This window comes from Hippopotamus amphibius, chromosome 17 (genome assembly GCF_030028045.1).
Source record: "Hippopotamus amphibius kiboko isolate mHipAmp2 chromosome 17, mHipAmp2.hap2, whole genome shotgun sequence".
Lineage (NCBI taxonomy): Eukaryota > Metazoa > Chordata > Mammalia > Artiodactyla > Hippopotamidae > Hippopotamus > Hippopotamus amphibius.
In genome coordinates this window covers 55,948,865-55,972,331 of record NC_080202.1, presented here as the reverse complement: position 1 = coordinate 55,972,331, position 23,467 = coordinate 55,948,865, and the positions used below count along the sequence as shown (strand labels likewise).

The 23,467-nt window shown below is 54.8% G+C and overlaps 1 protein-coding gene across 2 annotated transcripts in view; it reads left to right on the top strand.

The window, feature by feature from the left end:
- The window catches only part of MGAT5B (alpha-1,6-mannosylglycoprotein 6-beta-N-acetylglucosaminyltransferase B), a 66,441-nt gene that overhangs the window by 5,035 nt on the left and 37,939 nt on the right, over positions 1 to 23,467 (top strand). For both annotated transcript variants that reach the window (XM_057716178.1, XM_057716177.1), the window contains exons 3-8: positions 7,706 to 7,853; positions 18,268 to 18,383; positions 18,924 to 18,997; positions 20,018 to 20,188; positions 21,116 to 21,280; positions 21,994 to 22,163. In XM_057716178.1, the coding sequence (XP_057572161.1) occupies positions 7,706 to 7,853; positions 18,268 to 18,383; positions 18,924 to 18,997; positions 20,018 to 20,188; positions 21,116 to 21,280; positions 21,994 to 22,163 (844 nt within the window). The remainder of the gene's footprint in view (positions 1 to 7,705; positions 7,854 to 18,267; positions 18,384 to 18,923; positions 18,998 to 20,017; positions 20,189 to 21,115; positions 21,281 to 21,993; positions 22,164 to 23,467) is intronic.

Sequence of the window (23,467 nt, the reverse complement as noted above, 5' to 3'; positions counted from 1 at the left end):
TAACATGCATTCTTTAAACTTGCAACAGCTCCCGGCAGGAATTTCACATTTATTAGTCATTCAAGCCTGAATGTAAATGAATCTATCCCATCTCTGACTCACAGAGATCCCTCAGTCTCTTGGAGCCTCCGTTTTCTCCTCTGGTAAACGGGGCTGACAATACCCTCCTCCCCAAGATTGTCATGCGGGGGTGTGAAGATGGCGTATACGAAGGGTCTCAAGCAGCTTCGGGCAAATAGCGCAAGCTCCGTAAACGTTTATGGATGTGCCGAGTCTGAGATGGGGCACTGCCGGAAAGGAGGTTTAGGGAAGAGGACCAAGGAGGTGCCAGGAACTCCACGTGGGAGACTCCTGAGGACTGAGGTTGGAGGAGGGGGTAGGGCAGTTGTGGAGGTGCACTGGAGGGGTAGCTTGAGGAAGGGTGGGGGGAGGTGGAGAGTGAGAGATGGGGTATAGGGAGCGATGGGCAGGCTACCTGGGTGCCACCCCTGGCAAGGGGGCGTGTCTGTCTGGGTGGGCTGCTGCAGGGGGCTTGGGCAAGCTGACCTCCAGGAAGGTCAGGGCTCAAGGAGGTGGGACTCAGGGGCTGGGGTGGAGGGGTGTATGGCTGGGCTCTGGTTCTTCTGCTCATCTCCCTGAAGGAGTGGGGGCCCCATCCTGGCAGGCGCTGGGCCCAGTACCCAAAGGACTGGGGGGTTATGAGGGTCCTGCATGCTCTGCACTGTACAGTTTTGTCTGGCAGAGAGAGAAGGGGTCCAATTCCAACCTAGATCTTATGTCTAAGGGGTGGGCAGAGCCACAGAAGGGAGAGGACTTGCCCAGGGTCGTGCAGTTAGATGAGAGGTGCGTGTGTGCGCGTGCCCGTGGTTGAGCTTTCTATCGGAGTATAGAATGCAGAAACTGAACCCATTCCACGCACCCCGCAACCGGGGTCAAGAAACAGAGCGTGATCCATCCCCAGAAGTGCCCTCAGGCCTCCTTCCACTCGCCGCTCCCCCAAGGACGCCAGGACCCTGACTTGTAATAGCACAGAGGAATGTTGCCTGGTTCTCGGACTTCATGAGGGTGGAATCCTATGGTGGGTGTCCTGTTATATGCACCTTCTTCTCTCGATACCACATTTGTGAGGTTCGTCCGTCTCGTGGTGTGTGGTTGCAGACATTTGTTTCACTGCTGTGTGGCATCCAATGTGTGACTACGTCACAATGTATTTATCCACTCTGTCCGGGTGGACATTGGGCTGTTCCCAGCTTGGGGTGTTTGTGAATTGTGCTGCTGTGAACATCCTAGCACATGTCTCTGGTGGACACAGGTGGGCATTTCTATTGGGTGCACCTGGGGATGAAGTTGCCGGGCCTCCTGTGTGTTGTGACATCAGTTCTCAGACCAAGGGTATCCAAGTCTTTTCACACCTCCCAGGCACCTGGGCTGGAAGCTTCGTGTCTGGAATATGGAAGAAGTAAAGGTTGGGAGGAAGAGCTGGACAAGGTGGGGGTCCACTGAGAACCCTGGGAACTGACTCCGATTCGGGTCACATCTCAGGTCCCATTGTCCCCTGAATTTCTTTCATGCCCTTGGATTAAGTTGATTTGCTTGGACAGACCCAGATCAGAGACTTGGAAGAGCCGTAAGTTGACTTTGTGGGTTTAGAACCCTAATCCTGTAAGAGATGCCCCCTGAAATGAGACCCCCACCCCGGGCCTGGGTTGGCCTTGCAGACAACCTAGGATAAGCCAACATTTCTGCCTGGGAGCCGCCCAGGGAAGGATGGGGTGGAAGTCGGGGACAGTTGTGAAGGGGTTTGGGGAGCAATACTGGAGGTCACAGTGGGGACTGGGTGTCAGATAACGTTTATTCCAGGAGTCTTTGAAGCCCCAAGACAGAACCAGGAGAAGGAAACCCGCTAAGGGTTAGACAAAAAAAAATAGAAAAAAAATTTAGAAAGAGAAATCCTCCATTGGTCAATAAAACTGTCTGAGCGCAAATAGGGAAGTAACCTCTCCTCTCCTCGCCTGTCAAGCCTGTGAGGGGAGTGGGTTCCCACGAGGGCATGGCGGGGGCGGGAGGAGCAGGATGAAGGGTTTTCTCTGAAAAGAGGAGAGCCTTCCACAGCCTCTTGTGGTCTGTGGTCTCCCTGGGGAGGCGCTGGGTTCCCCTGTGGGCCAGTTCCTGTTTTGTGATAAAGTTCTCTAGTTTGGGGATAAAAATGTGACAGACATCTCATTCTGTATTCTGCACGCTCCTCTTCAGATTCCGGGGAGCAGGCGGCTGAGCGGAGAATCACGACTGGGAGGAGGGCTAACCTAATTCCCTCCTGCTGCAGTTGGGCCCTGCTTGGGCCTTGGGGGAGGAATTTTTTTTTTTTTTTTAACGTGCTCCCTCTCCAGTCCTCCCTTCCCACCCCAGTCCCTCCTCCTTGCCTCCACCTCTGTTTCCCTTCTCTCATCCTCAGAGGAACTTGCTTCCCTCCTCATGAGAGGGGACTTGAACTTGTGTCTGAGGCCTCTCTCCCGGGGTCACGGCCGATCCCCTGCAGCCTGTGTGGCTGTTCCCGGCTCTCTGTCTTGTCTTGAGGTAGAGCTCGGAGGCTGTCTCTGGGGAGAGGGCTGCAGGCGACAGGTCCCTGGCTCAGCAGCTCGTGTCTGCCCCGAGGTTCCCCCGTGGACTGGCCCTGCGAGACCTCCCAGCCGCCTGCCAGGATTAGACCTTGGGGAATATCAGAGACTAGTTCCTTGCTCTGTGACTGGCTCTGGCCCTGGACCTCGGTGCTGAGGGGGCTTTTCTTCTCAGAGGCTGGCAACGGGTGGGTGGGCCAGGGCCTGCCCTTGTCTCCCACGCTGCCCAGAGTTCCCGTGGCCTCAGCTGGTTTCCGCGGTGGCCGTGTGCAGAGAGACAAGGGCGCACATTCCTCCAGCTGTGCAAACACCGAGCCACAGCCCCCGTCCTAAGTGCCTGGGAGGTCTCTTCCAACCGGCGAGGTGGGGGCTCCTTTGGTTTCCAGGAAGCAGTGGGAAAGGGTGGGGGTGGGGACTAGAAAGGGGACAAGGGCAGACAGGAGAGAGAAACAGCGCTTCTGGGGAGGGGATGGGGCCTGGGTGGGTGATACAGCACCCCTGTCGGTATATGTGAGGACCATTTGTGTCTCTTAGCATCTGGCTTTCCTTATTTATACGGAAATCTGGAGGGGACACGTGTGGGTTCTGAGGTGTGTCACTGGGGCCTCACGTTAAATGCATTTCAGTTTAGCCGAGGCTGAGAGCAGTGAGGTGACTCAGGGCAAGCCACATCAGGAGGCACCTCTGCTGACAGTCCCAGCCGGCAGTGGCATCCTCGGAGCACGTCACATGGCTGGGCCTGCTGGCTGGACTGGCCGTACGTGGCCTGCTTCCCTCCCGGGGACCCACCTCCTGCCTCGTCCAGGCAGGAAATGTGCCTAGTGCCCTGGAGCTCCTCAGGACGCGATGAGGGCGGCAGGGCTGTCTCCTGAGGTCTCAGGAGCTTCTGAAGTCCGGCACTATCTGCAGACAATGGGAATGGCCCCTGAGCCCCAGCTGCTGGGAGGGTATCTTGTGGTCTTTGTCCAGTCTGATGGAGGTGGCCTTATAGACCCGTCTGAGATGGGGATCTGTCTCCTTAGCCCCAGTCTGTAAGCCCTCTGGTCTTCTGGGGTCCCGCTTTCTGTTGACTTTTTTTTTTGGCTGCACCATGCGGCTTGCAGGATCTTAGTTCCCCGACCGGGGATCGAACCCGTGCTCCCTGCAGTGGACGCGCGAAGTCCTGACCACTGGACCGCCAGGGAGGTCCCTCTTTTGACATTCTTAAAGAATTGTCTTCATCCCTCATATGAAGGGCAATGTAGAACCTCCAAATGTCTACAAGGACTCTAGGGGCTTATGTTTCCCTGGTCACCTCTTGCTCTGATCTCTTGCTTCTATTGAATTATCCTACTGGATGTCTCCCCTCCTGTCTGCTCTGTGTCCCCCACATTGACTGCGTGGGAAAGATAGCCCATCCTCCCTAAACCCCCACACAGGGATTGGGGGGATTTGGGGTGGGGGCTTGGACCACCATTGGACACAGCAAGCAGATGACAATTCCCTCTTGCACCCCTGCCTCTCAGAGCCCCTTGACCCTTCCCCACCGGTCATCCCTATGGTGGCGGAGCTTCCCCATCCTGCTGAACCCCTGTGGGCCGTTGTCCTGCCCCCTGCCTGTGCCCCCGGGTCTTGTCCTCTCTCCTGGCCTCCCAGCTGAGCCGGCAAACTCCAGTCTCCCTCGTTGAACATGCAGTGTCATTTCGCTTGCTCTCTTTCTCATTGCCCTGGGCATCTACATGATGCTCTGGCCCCCCCCAGGGCTTTAGCCAAACAAAACACAGCTCCCTCCCTAAGGGGATTCTGCCAGCTTTTATTGGAACACTTCTTTTCTTTCCCATTACCCTGATCTCTGGAGGCAATTAGGGGAAGAGCTGAAACAGGCGTCCCAGCCTGTAGACCCTTGGGGCTCAGTAAGTCAGACCCTCACATTTTACTGGAGGGGACGCTGGGTCAGAGAGAAGTAAAATGACATCCCCCACCTTCCGCCATCCAGTCGGGGCAGAGCAGGTCTGGACTTGAGACTTCCTGACTCCCACTCCGGCCTCTCCTGGGCCACGGTGCTGCCCCCAGGCTCGGCCCAGCTCCGCCTGGCTCCTGGGCCTGCAGCTCTAGGCCAGATCTCGCAGTTATTGGCTCCATCAGCTATTTTGCCATTTTTGAAATGGGACGGGGGTGGGGGGATTGTCAGCAAGGTCTCGGGAGGGGCACGGGCAGAGAGCTCAGAGGGGAAAAGGACCCTTGGGATGAGCCCGAAGAGAGGGCGGCAGTGTGACAGGGCAGGTGCCGGGCCTGAGGCATTGCAGGGACGCAGTGCCACCCCAGCAGCAGTGACGTGGCTCAGCATTGCCGGAGTGCTGTGTCTGCAGGTTCCAGCTGCCGCCCAGGCTCTGTGGTCCAGTCGGGCCTGAGTGCATGACTGGGGAGGCCTCTACTCACAGGCTCTGGCCTGAGAGTGTTCTCAGCCGTGGTCTCACTCTCCCTTTTCCATCCCGCTCCTTTGGGGAAGGGGCCACCCCAGCGCGAGCTGTGAGCGATCAGGGCAGCCCGGTGAGGCTGGCCAGGCACTGCGCGCCTCCAGGACAGGTGGCCCACAACACGGGCAGCTCCCCGGGGGCTGTGCTCCCGTTTTCCTGGATGAAATGATGAGAACCCTCTCTTGTTTTATTCTGTTCTCCGAGCACTGGTTGAAAGTGAGGTATTGCGTTTGGATGATGGGCTTGGCTGGAGGGTCTCCGGATGAGAGTGATTTGAAAGAGTCAAAGGTTGTCCCAAACTCTGTGAAGCTGAAAGAGAGAAGGAGCTATATCTTGCTTGATGATTGACTAACAGATTGAGGGCATGAGTGAGCGGGGAGGGGCCGAGTGGTGGGAGAGACCTCAGTTTGCTTCATTTAACACTATGGTGAAATTTCCTGATCCCAACGGAAAAATCCACCCAGTTTTCTGAGAGGGGAAAGTGGGAAGACCATTAGCTCTTTCAGCTACTCGGGTGGGAGTGCGTGGAGACTGTTTCCTTCCTTCCCTCTGACGCCCAGTTTCTCCAGCACCCAACCCCTCCCCGTGTCTCTCCTCCGCTTCCTCTGCTCTTCCCGCCCTCGGTTCCCCCCCCACCGCCCATGCCCATTCTTTTCTTTGGAGCCAGGGACCCAGGCTCTCTGAGGAACCTGCAGCTCCTCCCTGCTGGGGATTTGATGCCCGGCTGCCCCCCACCTCCAGCTCCCCGTGGCCTCCCTTCTGACCAGGAGGTGGCCTGGCGTGAGAAGGTGGCAGCAGCCACTGGACTGGGCCTGGCGCCAGGGGATGTGGGGGACACGCGAAGCAGAAATGTCACAAGCCGCCCTGGTGACGTGTAGCCTCTCTAGCCACCCCCCCACCCCCCACCCCGACCCTGGCTCAGTCCCAAGCCTGGAGCAGAGGAGACCAGCCCCTTCCCCCCGCCCCCCCCCCCCCCCCCCACCGCATCTCTGCCTCTGGTTCCCAGTGGCCTGCGTGCTCTCTGCTGCCCTCCTCCCGACACCTTGACATTGGGCTGCAGGTTATTGCCTTGAGCTGGGAACACCGAGGCTGAGAGCGTTCCAGGGACTCCCTTGGCCACATGGCCACGCAGGGGGTGGGTGGCAGAGGCAGGTGAGAGCCCAGGTGTCCACTCCAGCCTCTCTGAGTCCGCTGGGCCCTGACCCTTTCTTTCCTGGGAAGCAGATGCTGTTGGTGCTCACGCCTTCAGCCCTCACCATTCCCGTCACGCTGGAGCCCGCGCTGCCGCCCCACGGCAGGTGGAAAGCACCAACACGTGCATGTCCCTGTGAGCAGCCCTCAAGCAGTGACTAGTGGGAGGTGGTGTGCACATGCCTGGCCCCCTCGCCCCCAGGGGGAGAACTCTGAGGCCGCTTCTACACCTGCTGGGTTCCCCAGGTTGACGACATGCCATCTCTGGGCTATCTCCCCCTCCCTGGGTCGCCTCCCCACTGCCCTTCGCCTCCCAAGTAACAACTTGCCCTCAAACCCTTGTCTCAGGGTCTGATTCTGGGGAGCCCCACCCAAGGCACCCCCTGACAACGCCCCCTCCCAGGCAGCCTGGGGGGCCCCCCGCAGCATCTGCATGTCCACAGATTCAGCTCATTTGTTCAGAGTGACTCAGAGCCTGGCCCCTGTGGTGTGCAGGCAGCCTTGTTGGGGGGACTGCAGGGCCTGGAGCCGCGTACCTGTGGATGGTTTGGAGGGGCTGCTTAAAACCTTCACAGAATTTAATTGAAAAGGAAGACAAGGGCTGCGCTCTCATGCTGGCATGTGCGGTGCTAATGGGCGGGGATGATTAGAAATGAAGTTATGGAAAGTCTCGGGCTGCTTAATGGGATCTTGGTGGAAGCACCTCATTCTCGTTTAATTTTATTCTTCACAAGGCCTCCCGGCCCCTCAACCCTGGAGTTGATCTCTGGGAACCCAAAGATCGGCCTGAGAGTCAGGACAAATTCACAATGGTTTTCTAGAGTGGGGTCTGGGGGAGTCGGGGGGGGGAAGGGAGTGGCTGGGGCCCTGAACCCCTTGAACTTGGGCTCACAGCCTGTGCATCTGAGCCACGTGAAGAGCAGGCAGAGTGCGGGGTCCTGGGCCCCATGCCCTAAGGATCTGAGTCAGCAGATCTAGATGAGGGCCCAGGAATCTGGACTTTAACAGCCTGGCCAGGAGATGCAGGTGCGGGTGGATGGTCGACTGCACTTTTAGGAACCCTGATCCACAGGTTCTGTCTGGAACTTGGTGTTGGGGGGCTTTGGGGTTCCTGTCCCACTACTGGGCCTTTCCTGTCATCTCACAGGCCTGAGATTATGTCTAAAGCCGGATTTTGCAAGTGACAAAAACTGAGGCCCAGAGAGGCTAAAAGGGTATCGCGATGTCACACAGCTGGTAGGGAGCAGGGTGGGCCCCATGCTCTCTGGATTCCTGTCCTGCAGGGGTGAGGGGTGGCGTGGGCTCACTCTCCTGACCCCTCCTCTTCCTGAGAAGATGGGAGTGGGGCTGGGGTGTGAGCCACCCCGGCCAGACACTGGGTGGCCTCAGGTGGCCTCTGGGCTGCTTGGGCCGTGCCTGACCGTGCCCACACTTTGCCTGCAGTGATGGGTGGGCCCGAGTCCCGCGGTGTCCTCCGCAAGATGAGTGACCTGTTGGAGCTGATGGTGAAGCGCATGGACATGCTGGCCAGGCTGGAGAACAGCAGCGAGCTGCACCGGGCTGCTGGCGACGGGCACTTTCCTGTGGACAGGTGAGGGGGACCCAGGAGGGAGGGGGCACCCCACTGTGTGCGGGCTGGGGATGCAGCCTCAAAATGCATTTTATACACACACACACACACACACACACACACACACGCACTCTCTATATGTGCATAGTGTGTGGTTTTTACAAATCTTCCCTAAGTGGCTTCGCATTGTACGTATGTTGCCCCTGCTTTTGCACTCGCCGTGATGACTTTGAGCTCTGTCCGTGCCAACGTGCACATGTGGATATGCACATGGACGTGATGGCCACAGTGATCAATCATCTGTCCTCTTCCCATGGATCTGGGCTGTCTCTGCAAGAAGAATTTCCTGGTTTATTCATTCTAAGCATTCCCCCACTGAGGCCAGAATGTGCAAAGTCCCCAGGAGTTTGTGCTGCAGCCCCACGTGCCTCTGTGCAGCCCCGGGGACCCAGGTGGTGCGTCTTAGGTGTGGGGGTCTCCTGAACCCCAGGGAACGAGGGGGCATGAAGTCAGGGCCGTCTCAGCTGGGAGTCCTGGCCCCCAGACTCGCTGTGGAGGGAGGAAGCTTGGACCCCACCCAGCCCAGGGAGACATGCCACACTTGACCTTTTAGATACTGGGGTTCTTGACAAGGTGGAATTGCTCAGTGTGTTCTAACTGCTGAAAAATTAGTGTGAAACCCGCCCTTTTACACAATTTGGGAAAAGCTATACCTTGGCCAGTGTGATTTACTAAAAGTGTCCTGCTGCTGAAAAATATATTTGGAATCCACACTTTTGGACAATTTGTGGGAAAGCTATACCTCAGCCAATGTGTGTGATGTAAAAGCCAAAGCACCAGGCATTTCCAAAGTTTGGTGTTGGGCAAAATCAAAGAAAGTGATGGTGGTGAATCCTGGTCATTGAGGGGTCCTGGCTGCCGGGAGCCTGAAGCACAGCCTGCCCCGCTGGTCTGGTGGGGGATCCTTTGCCCCGTAGGCTGCCTGGGCTGGACTGCCAGCCATGGGCCGCAACTCAAACAGGCCTTGCTGATTGAACGATCTGGATGCCCAGTCGGGTTGTCCGGTGTCGACATCCCTGTACTCGTAGTGGGCGACGTTTACTGAAAGCTCACCTTATTGCCTCACCTCCAGGATCTCATAGCTATCTTATTGTGTTATCTCCATCGATCCCATAGCCATCTTATGGAGGGCTTTAATCCCCATTGCATAGAGGAGGAAACTGAGGCACAAAGATGTTTAGGAACTTGCTGAAAGTTGCACAGCTGCTGAGGAGCTGGGCCTGGCTCAGGGCCCAGGTCAGCTGACTCCACCTTTCTAACCGCTGTGCTCCTGATGACCGATGACCATTCATTAAATATGCAGCTACATGGGGGTTCGTTTTTATGCCTTTGCAAGATTTTCATATCAGTTAATTCACAACTCAGGGGAAACAAATCCTTTGTTAGACTTTTGCTCTGATTTGTTTTGGAAAAGGTAGGCACTGAAATTACAGTCCTGGAGCCTGGATTAAATGTGATCGTCGGGGTGAGGAGTCTATCACAGTGCCTGGTTCCAGGTGGGAGCTTTTCACCCGCAGGAAGTTGGTGCCCCTGGGATGACTGTGCTGCCAGGCACTGGGTCTTCGGTTAGATGCTCTTATCCTCCAGGGACTGAGCATCTGACAGAAGAAACTAAGGCGAACTATCTGTTTATAAAATATGTCTTGGCAGCTACTAAGCACCAGGCACTGCTCCAGTGCTGGGGACACAGTGATAAACCTTGTCCTCATTCCCTTGGGGAAGACAGATAGGAGCTGAGAAAAAGAAAGAAATGAGGTAATGTCAGATACGGAGTCATGTTCTAAGGATGGGGGAGTGGGTGATTGGGAAAGGGGCTAGTCACACAGGGTGGTCTGGCAAGGCCCTTGGGAGTTGGTGATATTTGAGCTCAATTCTGCATGATGGGAATGAGCCAGCCACATGAGGAGCTGGGTGTAGAGAATTTGAGGTAGCGAGAGCAGCAAGTGCAAAGGCCCTGGGGTAGGAGCAAGCTTGGTGTGTTGGAGGAAAGGAACCAGTGTGAAGGTCAACCTGATGGAGCGTGATAGCGGCTGGGAGAGGTCAGCTGGCACGTGGCATAGAGCTTTGACAGCTATGGTAAGTAGTGTTGGGACACTATTCTTAGAGCCGTGGGGAGTCTCTGGATTAGCGGGTGGCAAGAGGGGAAGCAGAGGGGCCAGTGGCAGAGAGAGGAGATGGAAGCAAAGGTGCTGGACTCCCCGGACTCCTCTGGAGGCGTGAGACCACTTCTCCGTACGCACAGGGCGATTCTCTCCCATGCTTCTGTGTCCCCTCTGATTCAGCCCCTCGCCCCCCTCTCATCCTTCCACTTTCCCGGCAGCACCTAGCTGGGCTCCCACCTGTCTGACGGCCTCTGTCCACAGGTCTGTTCACCAGGGTGAGAGCAGAGGGTCAGGTGCCCCTGGGCTCCAGGCCTGCCTCCTTGGGCTGGGAGTGCCCCTGCCAGCACATGCAGTGTCTGTCTGGTTTCCTCCAGTGCTGGCCTTCCCTCCCTCCCCTGCTCTGCCCTTCATCTCCACCCCCTCCAGCTCCATCCCAGGAAATAGCAGCAATCCATCATGACCAGCAGAGCCCATCAACCCCCACAGGCAGGGCCATAAATTTCAGGGACACTGTTACTTCTGGTTTCAGGGAGAGAAGCGGTGGGTGTGTCCAGGGCACGCTGAGGCTGTTCGCTCACACTTCCCATGTGCACAAATACTGCAGCCTCCTCCCCACCCTTACCCCACTCTGGGTTGTCCAACCTGGAGCTGGCGGGCGAGAATCCTGCAGACATGCACGCTACTGTGTTTCCAGCAAACTCTCATTGACCTGCACTTGGATTTCTCACTTGGCAGTTATCTGTGGCTTAAAAAAGAACAATCTCCACTGCCCCCCTTCCTGCCCTTTGGAAGCTTCTGGGCTGTGCCTCCCACTCGTGGCTGGTATATCCTCAGGGAAAGCAAATTTGCCATTTTTAGCCTAGGAAAACATACTTCGGGATTATTTGCAGATTTGTTGCTAATGGCATCATATTCTGTATCCTAAAACCAAATAGTAGTGATCGCTGAATTTTCCCTAAGGCTTCTCTGCAGTGGCAAAGACGGCCGGGATTTGAGACCGTCTGAGTTCGGGCCAGTCCGTATTTGTTGAGTGCCTACTGTGTGCCGGGTTTTGGGCTGGGGCGTCAGGAATGGGTGGAGGAGACCCAGGCGACAGAAGTCAGAGCTCTGTCCTCAAAGAGTGTCCCAGCCTCTTAGGGAGAGGGAGCCAGCGCCCGTCCCTGTGCAGAAGAGACGGCAGGAAGCAAGGTACTTCAAAATTTCTTGTGTACGTGTAAGGAGTTAAGGTTTTTGTCCCAGTTTTTTTTTGAAGCTTTATTTAAAAATTCAAAAGTGCTTCTAGACATTCCCGGCCATCTCTGTGCTGGTGGGGCCAGTGCCCGGGAGCATGGCTTCCCCGGGGTTCTGTGTGTGAGGTGGGGGAGCAGGGCAGGGGACGTGCTACTGGTTAAGGTGACTTTGGGCTCAATTTTAAAAGACACGACTCACTTCTCTTAGGCCCTGTGCTGGGCCCAGCCTCTGGCTTTGCCCCTTCCCAGCAGGGCAGATACAGGAACGTGTCTGGCTCCTGGGCTGGGGAGAAGCCGGACTGGTGGGGGGGGGGGGGGTGGCAGCTGGGTGAGAAGGTCACTCCAGGGCAGACACCTATCAAGTATGACATCAATGTGAAGGGTTAAACATCCCTAACGAAGACAGAGGTTCTCCGCATCCAATTGTATGCCATTTGTAAGACAGGCCTAAAAACAAACGACTTAGAAATTAAAAATAAAAGGAAATGTATCCAGGACACACAAATGGAAAGAAAGTTTAGATGGCAGCGTTTATACCAAACAAAGCAGAATTTGAGGCAAAAGAACATTTAACAGGACAAGGAATTCAACCTTACTACTAATAAAAATCCCACACTTAAGAAACAGTTTAACTTATGTTTTAATTATAAGACTTTCATCATTGAGGGTACAGCCAAATAGACAAATGTACTTTTTTTCTTTTGTAAATTTTTTTTTTAATTTTGTTTATTTATTTATTGGCTACGTTGGGTGTTTGTTACTGCCTGAGGGCTCTCTCTAGTTGCAGAAAGCGAGGGCTACTATTTGTTGCAGTGTGCGGGCTTCTCACTCAGGTGGCTTCACTTGTTGTGGAGCACGGGCTCTAGGTGCTCGGGCTTCAGTAGATGCAGCACACTGGCTCAGTAGTTGTGGCTTGAGGGCTCTAGAGCGCAGGCTTGGTAGTTGTCACGCATGGGCTTAGTTGCTCTGTGGCATGTGGGATCTTCCTGGACCAGGGCACGAACCCATGTCCCTTGCATTGGCTGGTGGATTCTTAACCACTGCCCCACCAGGGAAGTCCCAACATACATCTGCTTTTAAGATACTTAAAAGCACTACTATTAAGAAGACAATAGGATAAGGGTCAGTACAGTAGGAATACACATGAAGGAATAAAATGTAACCACTAAAAATTATATTTTAAAATATTTTAAAAAATATTTACTGACTGGCAAAGTATTCATACATACAGTCTAAGTAGAAGAGGCAAGAGACAAGGCATATATAGCAGGATCTCAATGTGTCTTAAATAAAAGAAGCATATGAGATGTTAAAAAAGAAAACCCTCCAGGGGAAAGCTGGGCCCTGGGTGGGGGTGGGGGCTCTGTTCCCTGTAGTCCAGCTTTGCCCCGCCCATGGGGTACCAGTCCCTTACCCGAGTGATGAAAACACACACAGTCCAACTCCAGCTTTCTTCCTATCAGTAGTGGGAAGACATCTATCTACCTACCTACCTACCTACCTACCTACCTACCTACCTATCTATTGATATATATGTGTGCTGTATGTGTATATATATTTCTTGGTGCAGGAGAGAAGGAGTCCTTTCTGCTCCTACTTGGGGAGGGGGAGGCAGATCCTTGGTCATCTGTTGGGAGCACTCACAGCGTCAGGACCTCTGATGGGAGTGAGGAGGGGCAGAAGCAGAGGAGGAGAGCAGTAAAAATGCAGGGAAGACTGGACACCAGGGTGGGGGTTTCCTGTGTCCTTTGTGGTGTGTGTGAGAGGCAGACAGACAGACAGACAGACAGACAGACCCAGAGAGAACACGTCTCCTGTCTGTGGCGCTCGTGTTTCTGGCTATAGTGTTGGAGTCTTGGTACACGTGTCTGCGGGCACCTGTGAGTGTGAGTCTGTGTGTTTTAAAAGGAAAGCGATCAGTTTCCTAATAAAATAACGACTCCCAGCGAGAACACTGGCCAGCTGCGCAGAAATCAATATCTCATTAATTGAATGCAACCCTCATAAATCATGGGAGGAACTCGAAATTAAACCTCCTTCCCACGGCTTCCTGGAGAGCTCGTGCTTGGGGCCAGGGCACTGAGGACTGGAATCGGTGATGGCCTCACGGGGCTGGAAGGAGGGGGCCTCAAGGGGGCCTTTTGGGGAACTGGCTTGATGGGAGGTGATGCCTGAAGGTGGTGTCCTGGAGGGAGGTGGCCACTGGGTACCGGCTGGAGCCAGAGTTCCCTGCTCAGCTCTGGCCCTGGCATCTGGCCCTGGGCGGTGGAAGGAGCAGACTGTCCTGAGGCCAGTGGGTGGCCTGTGGTGTTGGTTGCTTCTTCAGGGGATCCCGGGCCAGAGTTAGCCTTGGAGGCCGGCTGGCTCCAGGAAGCCACTTATGTCTGAGCAGGAGGGGCAGGTGGCCAGTCTGTGGGTGTGAGTGAGAGATGCTCAGTTAGGCGTTTGAGGATTTAGAGAACCAAGAGTGCTTTGAATCCCAGGGTGGCTCCCTGGGGCTGAGGAATGGGGTAGACAGGTGACCAGGAGCCTGGTTTGACCTTCTTTTACTTTCCAAGTAAGAACTGATTGTTTTGGGGGATGCCTGGTACTTACTCTGTGAGCACAGAGGCCCGGGGCTCGCAGTCTGAGCGTGTTTGGTTATTTCACCGATGCAGTGGGAGGGAGCAGGGCTGGCACAGGGCACCAGTGTCTGAGTCTCGCCCTGTCCCCAGCCTGCAGTGCACCCTTGGGAAATCATTTTGCCTTCTCTCGGCCAGTTTCAGAGCTAACTGAAGTTACAGTATTAATGATTAATGATGATAATAATAAAAGTGGCTACTCCCTATTGGGCACATATTATGAACTTTGACCTTGGCCAGCGGTCCAATGAGAAAGATCCTATTCAGGTCTGCAACGGACAGATTTGAGGGCACTGGGCTCAGACAGGAAAAGGACTAGCCCAGGTCTTAGAGCTGGAGGGAGGCTGAGCCTGCCTACCTTGTCTGAACTGCCTGGTGGTGCTGAGAGCTGGGCAACCACATGACTGCCACATTGGGGTGGCGGGGGGATACTTTGCCGGCTGAGAGGATGGCAGGACCCTTTGGGCTGGCATGATAATGCAGAATGTCCCCAGATTTTCTGCCCCCGCCTGGCACCTACAGATTACAGGTTGGGGCCAGAGAACCTCACTCTTCTTGCTGGGGTGCTCGTGGGGCCCTTCCCACCCTGACTCAGGAAGAACCTTCTGCTAAAAGAATAAATGCAAGACCTGGGCCAAACCTGCCTCAGCCAGGAGCCCAGGCACCTACAGAGTCCCTGGCCTGGAGGGAGACAGCACAAGGCTGGTCCCCTGGTCAAATTTGGGCGGGGGGTTGCAGGGACACAGTTTAATTAATAGCAGAATTATATTTTATGACTGCATTGGCGTAAAGATGCGCATAGTAACATTACATATTAAAACCTTTTCTTTGACCTACAATTTTTTCCTGATGTTTAAAGAAATGGAAACATTTTCATGGACCCCTAAAAGCACTGCGGGCCCTGGCACTGTACCACCTGGGCCTGATGGAGAAGCTAGCCTTGCTGCCACCCTGACCCCATGATGACAACACTGTTAGCTGCAGACAGCTGCATACCGTCTCCCCAATCCATCCCCCCTTTTTCTTTCCATGGATGCATTTCCCAGGTCATAGATGTGCTGCGGTTTGAGGTCTCGCGGCATCTACCTTTATTGTCATTTTAGAAAAAAGCTTCCCAGGGAGAGAAGGCTAATCCTATATTATTTGAAAATAGAAAGTGCTGTGCAAATGTTAAGTCCAGTATAATAATAGTGACGCCAAGTAATTCTGCTTTGAACAAGTTGGACTTGTTAAATCAGACAGATGCCATCTGTAGTGTTTTAAAGCTCAGGGTGGTGATATGTTTTATGCAGAAAATGCTTATCGTATGAAAGTTGCTGAATTTCCCTCAAAGTAAAGTGCTTTGCTCTGTAGTTAGACTTATGAAACTTCCTCTCAGGGATGGAGTGACCACTGTAGCTGGGGAGTGAAAGCATCTCAAGCATTTATTGAGCACTTACTGTACACTGAGCACTTGACAGTCAGCCTCATGTCTAATCCTTGCAATTAATCACTCCGTAAGGTAGTTGGATTATTCAGATTTTATATGAGCCGATCCCGGGGTTCAGAGAGGTTAGATAACTTACCCAAGGTCACACAGCTCTCTGGTGGAACCAGAAATGGAACCTAGAGCCTCTGACTCTGAGGCCCTTTCTTGGTCCAATAAATCTCTGCATAATGTGGAGAGTCATAGACCCAGAAGTGTGAGGAGTCCTTCTCTGCCCGGCAGCCCCTCCTGTCAGGCCTCGGCTGTCCGTGCTTTGAGCCAGCCCTGACCAGTAGCTGTCAGGTCGAGCCTTCTGCACTGTGGCCGCCTCCCTCCATCACCTAAGTGCTCCTTCCAGGCAGAGCAGTGTCCGTCCTGTCCCTGTAGGTCAGTGGGGAGAGCAGTTCCACGATCCTCAATCAGAACCTTTTTCAGAGCCCGTGTCATCACAGCCATCACGTTCCTTTTCCGCTGTAACCCAGGCATTGTCAGTGGGCACGTATCACCCCCAAAAGGGGGAAAATTGGCTCTTGGAATTTTAGCTACTACAGTGGTTTGTGGCCCTCCACAGGCTATAGTGTGTAAATAGATCAGCAGAATATCCGTGGAGTTGACATTTCAAGGGGGGCGGGTGAGTAGGGGAAACAATGTCTAAAAAGGCTCCTTAAGGGGGTGATAAAGAGAAAAGATTGAGAAACGGTGGTCCGGCCCAAATCCCTTTTGCTGCAGCTCCGACCCCACCGCTGCAATAATGATCACTGAATAGACAGTGCTTCTTACACGAGAGTGTAAAGCACTGTGTGCCTTACACCTCTCCACACTGAGTCCTCACAACGCTGTGAGGGAGAGGCCATCATCTCCTCCATTTTATTTTATTTTTTATTTATTTTAAAATTTTTATTTATTTTTATTTTGGCTGCACTGCGCGCGGCTTGCGGGATCTTAGGTCCTTCACCAGGGATTGAACCCAGGCCCCCTGCAGTGAAAGTGCAGAGTCCTAACCACTGGACTGCCAGGGAATTCCCTATCTCCTCCATTTTAAAAGATGAGAAGCGGAGGCCAGAGAGGCTAAATGACTTGCCCAGGGTCACACAGCTCACAAGAGGCAGAGCTTCAGCTCATCTTCTCATCCGTTACTGTAGATTGGAGATGAGCTGACTGCTCTCTCCCCTGTGGCATTCCTTGATGATCTGAAGACCAAGGAGAAATATAGCTACTTCCTGCCTAAGGACTTTTGAGCAAAAGAAGCATCATCTTATATATCTTTGCTCATTCTTATTTGTAATTTCATAGAAGGTTGTTGAAGGTTGCATTGTGTCCTCCAAAGGGATATGTTGCCCTTCTAACCCCCAGTTGGTACCTGTGAGTATTGGAAACCGGTTCTTGGCAGATGTAATCAAATTAAGATGAGGTCATACTGGATCAGGGTGGGCCCTAATCCAATGACTGGTGTCCCTATAAGAAGAGGAAACTCAGACACACACAGAAGGCCAGGTGAAGACAGGCCAAGACGGGAGCGATGCATCCACCAGCCTAGGAACGCTGAGGACCACTGGTCCCCACCAGAAGCTGGGACAGATGCTCTGTCAGAGCCTCCAGGAGGAACCAACTCTGCCAACCCCTTGATTTCAGACTTCTGTGTCCAGAAGTGCGAGAGAAGACATCTGTGCTGCTTCAAGCCCCCAGTATGTGGTCATTTGTTACTGCAGCCACAGGAAAGGAATAAAAGGCAGTGCCATTTTCCATTAGAGTTTGGAGAGGGTGGACTGGACTGTGGGTCCACGCATGTGTGTGTGTGCAGGGCTCGTCTGTCACCCCCTTCCTGTCACCTCTGCCTTTTGTCCCCACCCCCACCCCATGTCTCCCACACTAGCCGCCTTTCTCTGTGGATGGGGCCACGCCCTTCCTCTCCTTGCAGAAAGTGGAGGTGGTGGTGGGGGAGGGCGGCCTGAGGGGACAGGTGGCTGAGGAGGGGCACTGCTGTGCCTTCTCTGATGGGAGGTGGGGTTTACAGACCCCAGACGAGCCCAGGTTGGAAAAACCCTCCTTTGTATAATTCTTATTATGCGCGGCGAGAAAGACCCAGTCCTTGTAAAGGGATAAATGGAGCTTAAACGGGGCCTCAAAGCCAGAGGAGGTAGTGAAAATCAAAGGAAATGGAATTATTGTCTCAGGAAAAGTAAGCAGCTTCTGGGAGAAAGGCCCCTAGAGTCTCCCTTGCTCTGAGACCCACGTGCCAGCCGAGTGGGATCTGTCTTAATAGAAGTTTTTGCAGTGAGATGAACACTGTGCCTGGTGTCTAGTAAACTTCTCTGAGGGGGGAGTAGTAATTGACATCAGGAAGTAAATTCTCCAGAAATAAAGGCAGCACGAGTATTGATGACGGGGTGGAGGGCTGTGATGTTTGTGGCAGTAAACTTGTTTAAAATCCTGCGAAGAATTCATTCTTGGGAACCCAGCAATAATTTACTAGGGGTTTAATAGTTGGCAAGTTCCCAGGCTGCTTTGGGTGGAATTTACTTCGGCAAGATACAGTCCCTCTGGGAGGAAACAGAGAAACAGACTCAGGGCAGCCGGCTGTGCCCAGGGAAAGGGCCTCCATCACCTGGGGGTCCCTAGACAGATCACGTACAGGCTCTTGAATGGAATTCCTCTGCCTGTGTCAGCCCCGGGCACTGCCCTTCACACGGGTGCAGACAAGCCTAGCACCTGCAGTTGTGGGTTTTCCCGGACGCGTGCTCCGCGGGTGCGTTGATGGTTCGCGAGCCCCTCCGTGGGGCAGCAGCAGCTCCGCTTCCTGGCCTGACTTTATCTGTTGCAGCCTTCCCATGTCCGCAGGGCGGAGTTTGGGTGCCAGGGTCCCTGCAGTCCTGCTGCCTTCGCTGGCAGGCTGAGACCCCCCCCCCCCCCCCCCGCGAAGGCCACCACGGCAGGCTCACCCTGGCTTCTCCCACTTAGGCTTCCCCCCGGGGCCGGGCTCATGGAGCGGATCCAGGCCATCGCCCAGAACGTCTCGGACATCGCCGTGAAGGTGGACCAGATCCTGCGACACAGCCTGCTCCTGCACGGCAAGGGTGGGGGCCGGGGGCACCCCTCCACCCCCAGGAGGCCAGAGTCCTGGGTGGGATGTCCGGGGTGGGGTCCTGATTTCTCCCCAGAGCAGCTCCCTGGCTCCTGGGGGCCCTGCACCAGGCTCTCAGCGGGGTGCCTCAGGGTTCCCCTTGCCATCCCTGGGTGGCCCCTTCCATTCCTCTTGATGGGGGGGGGGGGGCATCAGGCTGGGAGGCCCTACCTCTGCCTCCCTCAGAAAGTCGGGAGTACATTTGGGTGGGCGCCTGAGACCTGCCCATCCAGAGAGCTGGTCCATAACCACTCAGACCAGTTCCTCACTGCTTCTGAACCCCCTAAGGAGGGTGGGGGTGGTGGCAGAGGGGGCAACCCAGGCCCGGGCACCCCCTGGTGAGTGGCCTTTCAGGTGAGAAAACTCAGGCCAAGGACACACTGTGCTTCTGTGCTACCCCCTCCCACCGGGACCAGCCCACCCCCTCACGCTTTCTCTACCGGGCTCCTCCCTGGACCCAGGTCCTCAGCGAGTTGACCTTCTCTCCCTGCAGTGTCTGAAGGCCGGCGGGACCAGTGTGAGGCGCCCAATGACCCCAAGTTCCCTGACTGCTCAGGGAAGGTGGAGGTGAGGCCTGGGGCTCTGGGTGGGGGTGGGGTGGCCAGGGGGCTCCCTCTTCCACAGGGGCCATGCCCCAGGCTAGCTCTGGCATTCTGCTCCTGGCAGGGATGTCCACCATCAAGGGCCTCTCTGCCTGGCCTCCGGACCCTGACCCTGGCACTAGCTGGCAGAGGCCAACCTTGGGGAAACCACTTCTCTGCTTGGGCCATCTGCCTGGCACACCAACCCAAATTCCCCAGGCTGGGTCGTATTGCAGGGTTTTCAGTACTTTCTTACAGCAGACGGACTATTAAATATACGTGTGCCACCACCAACCCACTGATTCCCAACAAATTCAGACATGGAGTGGACCTCATTCTCTCCCCCGTCCCTCCTGGCCCAGCCGGCCAGCTGGACTGAGAGAGCTCCTCCCCCCAACCCCCGGTGCCCCACCTCTGGCTGCATGAAGTCTGTCCATCCAGGGAGCCAGTTCATAGGCATAAAAGCCAGGGGCTGAAAGCCCTAGGAGCGTGGGGCGGTGGCATTGCAGACCCTTTCCTTGGGGACCATGTGGGGGCCACTGTGGATTGGATGAGTCTTGTCCTGGCCGCAGCCCTTGCCCCCTCAGAGGCTGCCCCCTGACCTTGGCTTCAGCTTGCACTCTGCTCTTGGTTATGGGCTGGGAAACAAAGGAAGAGGGGCCAGCCTGGCCCTGAGCTCCTACATCTCCTCTGTTGGGGCTGGAGCCCCGGCCACATGTGTCCTGACCTGTCTCATCCCCCAGGATCCTTCTCTCTCTGGGTCTGGGGATGCTGGTCCTGTCTGGCCTTCCCTGAGGTTCTCAGCAGCCAGGACACAGGGCTGGGTCCTAGAACCCTGGTCCAGTCTCTCTTCTCTGCTTCTGGCCTCGCTGCCTTTTTAGGGTGGGCCCCAGAGACCCTGTCCTGGAGGACCTCAGGGTCCCCGGGGACATGCATACAGGGGGCTCACCAAGGGTGCCCGTGGGGCTGGCGCTGGCTCCCTGGCCCAGGCTGGCCCTCTCCACAGTGGATGCGTGCCCGCTGGACGTCTGACCCCTGCTATGCCTTCTTTGGGGTGGATGGCACCGAGTGTTCCTTCCTCATCTACCTCAGTGAGGTCGAGTGGTTCTGCCCCCCGCTGCCCTGGAGGAACCGGACGGCCACCCAGAGGGCCCCCAAGCCCCTTCTCAAAGTCCAGGTAGGCGTGGGAGGTGGGTGGGCTGGCAAGGGGCTGGTGGCCGGGTCATGCTTGGGCTGGGACAGCAGGAAGAATCCTTCACCCCTGGTAAGATAAAGCCAGCCAGCTCTGCCTGGTGGGTGGGCTGGTCCCAGCCTGCCACCTGCGGGTGCCTGTCCCAACTTCTGTGGGATGCTGCAAAGCTGAGCCTACTTGAGGGGCAGGCTGGGGCCCTGGAGGCACCCCCTTAATGGACTGGAATAATAGTAATAAAAGCTGTCACTCATTGAGGGCTTCCTGTGTGCCACACACTTATTTGTACTTAAACCTCCCAGCAGCCATGCGATCGTATTTAATAGATGATGGATCTGAGGTCTGGAGAATTGAGTTAACTTCCTCAAGTCATACAGTTACTCTGGCTCCAGTGAAAGGCAGCCTGGCTTCCCTGCCCTTGCAGCCCCAGCTCTGACCACTACCTCACTGCCTCCTTGTTGCAGCTGGGATCCTGGGAACTGTCATAGCTGATGCCTTCCTGAAGGGCTCAGGACAGGGGGCTGATTGGAGGTGGGCTGGGACAGACCAACGTGGCTGGGGAGTGAGTGGGATGAGAGCAGGGCTCCCCGACAGGGGGGCTGGTGGACCTCTTAGAAAAAGTAGGAGGGACTTCCCTGGCAGTCCAGTGGTTAAGACTCTGCGTTTCCAATGCAGGGGGTGTGGGTTCAATCCCTGGTCGGGGTACTAAGATCCCGCATGCCAAGCAGTCGCAGCAAAAAAATAAAAACAAAAAACAAAAACAAAAAAACCCAGAAAAAGTGGAGGAAGATAGAACAGGCCCAGCCTCATGGGGAAGGTGCGAGCCCCTGTGTCCAGGGCAACGGGTGACATTGGTGGCGTGGCTGCTGGCTGAAGGGTTAGAGAACTGAGGTCTGGACCCCCTCCCCACCCCAGGCAGTTTTCCGGAGCAATCTGTCCCACCTCCTGGAGCTGATGGGCAGCGGGAAGGAGTCTCTAATCTTCATGAAGAAACGTACCAAGCGGCTCATGGCCCAGTGGGCACTGGCCGCCCAGCGCCTGGCACAGAAGCTGGGGCGCGTCCGGAGGGACCAGAAGCAGGTACTTCATCCTCTCTGTGCATTGAAGGAACGGAGCTCAGAGAGCTTAGGAAGGGAGCTCAGGGCCTCAGGCTGCCACGTGGACACCGGGTCCACCCTTAGAAAAGTTTTATTGCATTTATTTGAATTTGAGCTGGGAGCAGGGAGAGGCAGAGTCAGGATAGAGGCATGTGGTCGCCCTGGCCCTTTTCAAGTTTGGGGCAGAGTGAGTGACTCCCCTCTCCCCCTTAGGAGTCCTGCATTCTGTAGACATCTTGTGCTTGTCAGGCAGAAGAGTCATGGCCTTTGCCTGGAATGTTGAGAATAATGTAGCCTGTTTGGGGGAAGTTCCTGGGTTCATTGGTTCGTCCATCTGTCTGTCCGCCCATCCATCCATGCAGTAAATATCTACCTGACTATCTCATCACCCTGTTTATTTCTTTCAGAGCCCTTATCATTTCATGAAATTGTCTCTTGTCTGTGTTTACTGTTGTCTGCCTCTTCCGTCTGGAACATAAGCGCCTAGAGGGCAGGATGTGACGGTCTTGTTCACCTGTGTCTCCAGTGAGGCCCCTCTGTCTCTTGGTTCCTCCGCTGTGCTCGGGTGTCAGAAAGCTCCTTCCCAGGCACAGCCTGGAGGCAGTGTCTTCTGCTGGCCGGGCCTCCCTGGGGGTGGCAGGGCCGAGGGCTGCTGCTCCGCCGTGCTGACCCTCTGTGTCCCCCATCTACCACCAGATCCTCGTCCACATCGGCTTCCTGACGGAGGAGTCTGGGGACGTGTTCAGCCCGCGGGTGCTGAAGGGCGGGCCTCTGGGGGAGATGGTGCAATGGGCAGACATCCTGGCTGCTCTCTACGTCCTGGGCCATGGCCTCCGGGTCACAGTGTCCCTGAAGGAGCTGCAGAGGTGAGTGCCAGGTGAGGGAAGGGGAGGAGGGGGAGCCTGTCCCCCAGGAGCCCTGCACTCCTGCCGCTGTCAGATGGTGACATTCCTCATTTCCTCCTCCACCTGCTCAGTCTGCCTCCCACCCTCCCCTCTTCAACGCTGATGCCTAGTCATCTGGGGATGCACCACGGGAGCGTGTTTGCACAGTGCTGTTCAAACAGGATCCTGTTCTCTGTCTCGGGGCTGACGGAGGTCCTGTTGTGTGTGCTCAGGGACTGACAAATATTGGCTTGTGGAATTGAGCCACTTATCAGATGGGGTCCCCTCTGCCTGCCGTCCTGGTGGACTTGATGCAGTCTCAGGGGTCCTCTTCTGGAACTGGGCTCCTTCCTGGGCCTGTTCTAGGGGCTGGTGGCCAGGAAGACCTGGAGGGTGGTGAGGTGGGCCGGTGATGCCTACCCCTTTCAGTGCTTGCCTTTCCAGGGTCCCTCTGATGCTGTTGGAGGCAGGAGACTAGTGACTAGAGGGGGTAGGATTGTGTGTGTGATTAGGTTTATTTTAACCACAGCATCTGTGGGATATAGAAATATATACAATTTTTCTTCTTTTATTTATGCATATTTATTATATGGTATTTGATACATACAAAAATATATCTACCATATGTCATGAAGCACAAGAATGGAGTAGTCTCCCAGGTTTCTACCATCCAGCTTCTGAATGAGAATATTCCCAGGGCTCTCATGTTCACCTGAGGCCTCCTCTTGCCCATCCCTCTGCCCCTCTACCCCACCCTGCCCTGGAGGAAACTTGGAACTTGGATTTTGTATTTATCATTCTTTTGCTTTTAAAAAAAATTAGGTTTTTTTTTTTTTTTTTAACAAATTCATGTATCAATGAACAATACATGGTTTTGGTTTGGTTTGAGCTTTGTAAAAATGACATCTACTGTCTGTAGCCTCCAACCCTTGTTTTCTTCACCCATTATTAGGTTTCAAAGATTCCTCCTCATTGCTGCCTGCAGCGCTATTTCATTCACGTTAACTGCTGTACGATATTCCAGTGTGTGAAAGTACCGTAATTATTTATCAATTTTTCCTGTCTGTGGACACTTTCCCCTGTTTTTACAAGTTATTTTGAATGATGCTGTGGCAGATATTTTTGTACATGTCACCTGGTTTCCCTTGGTCAGAGTTTTTTCTTGGACGTAGACTGAGTTTTTTCTTTGGTATAGACTTAGGTGCACAATTGCTGGGACTTAATTATGGTGTCTGAAAATTCAGCTTGACAAGAAAATGCCAATTTCACCAGTCTAATCCTACCAT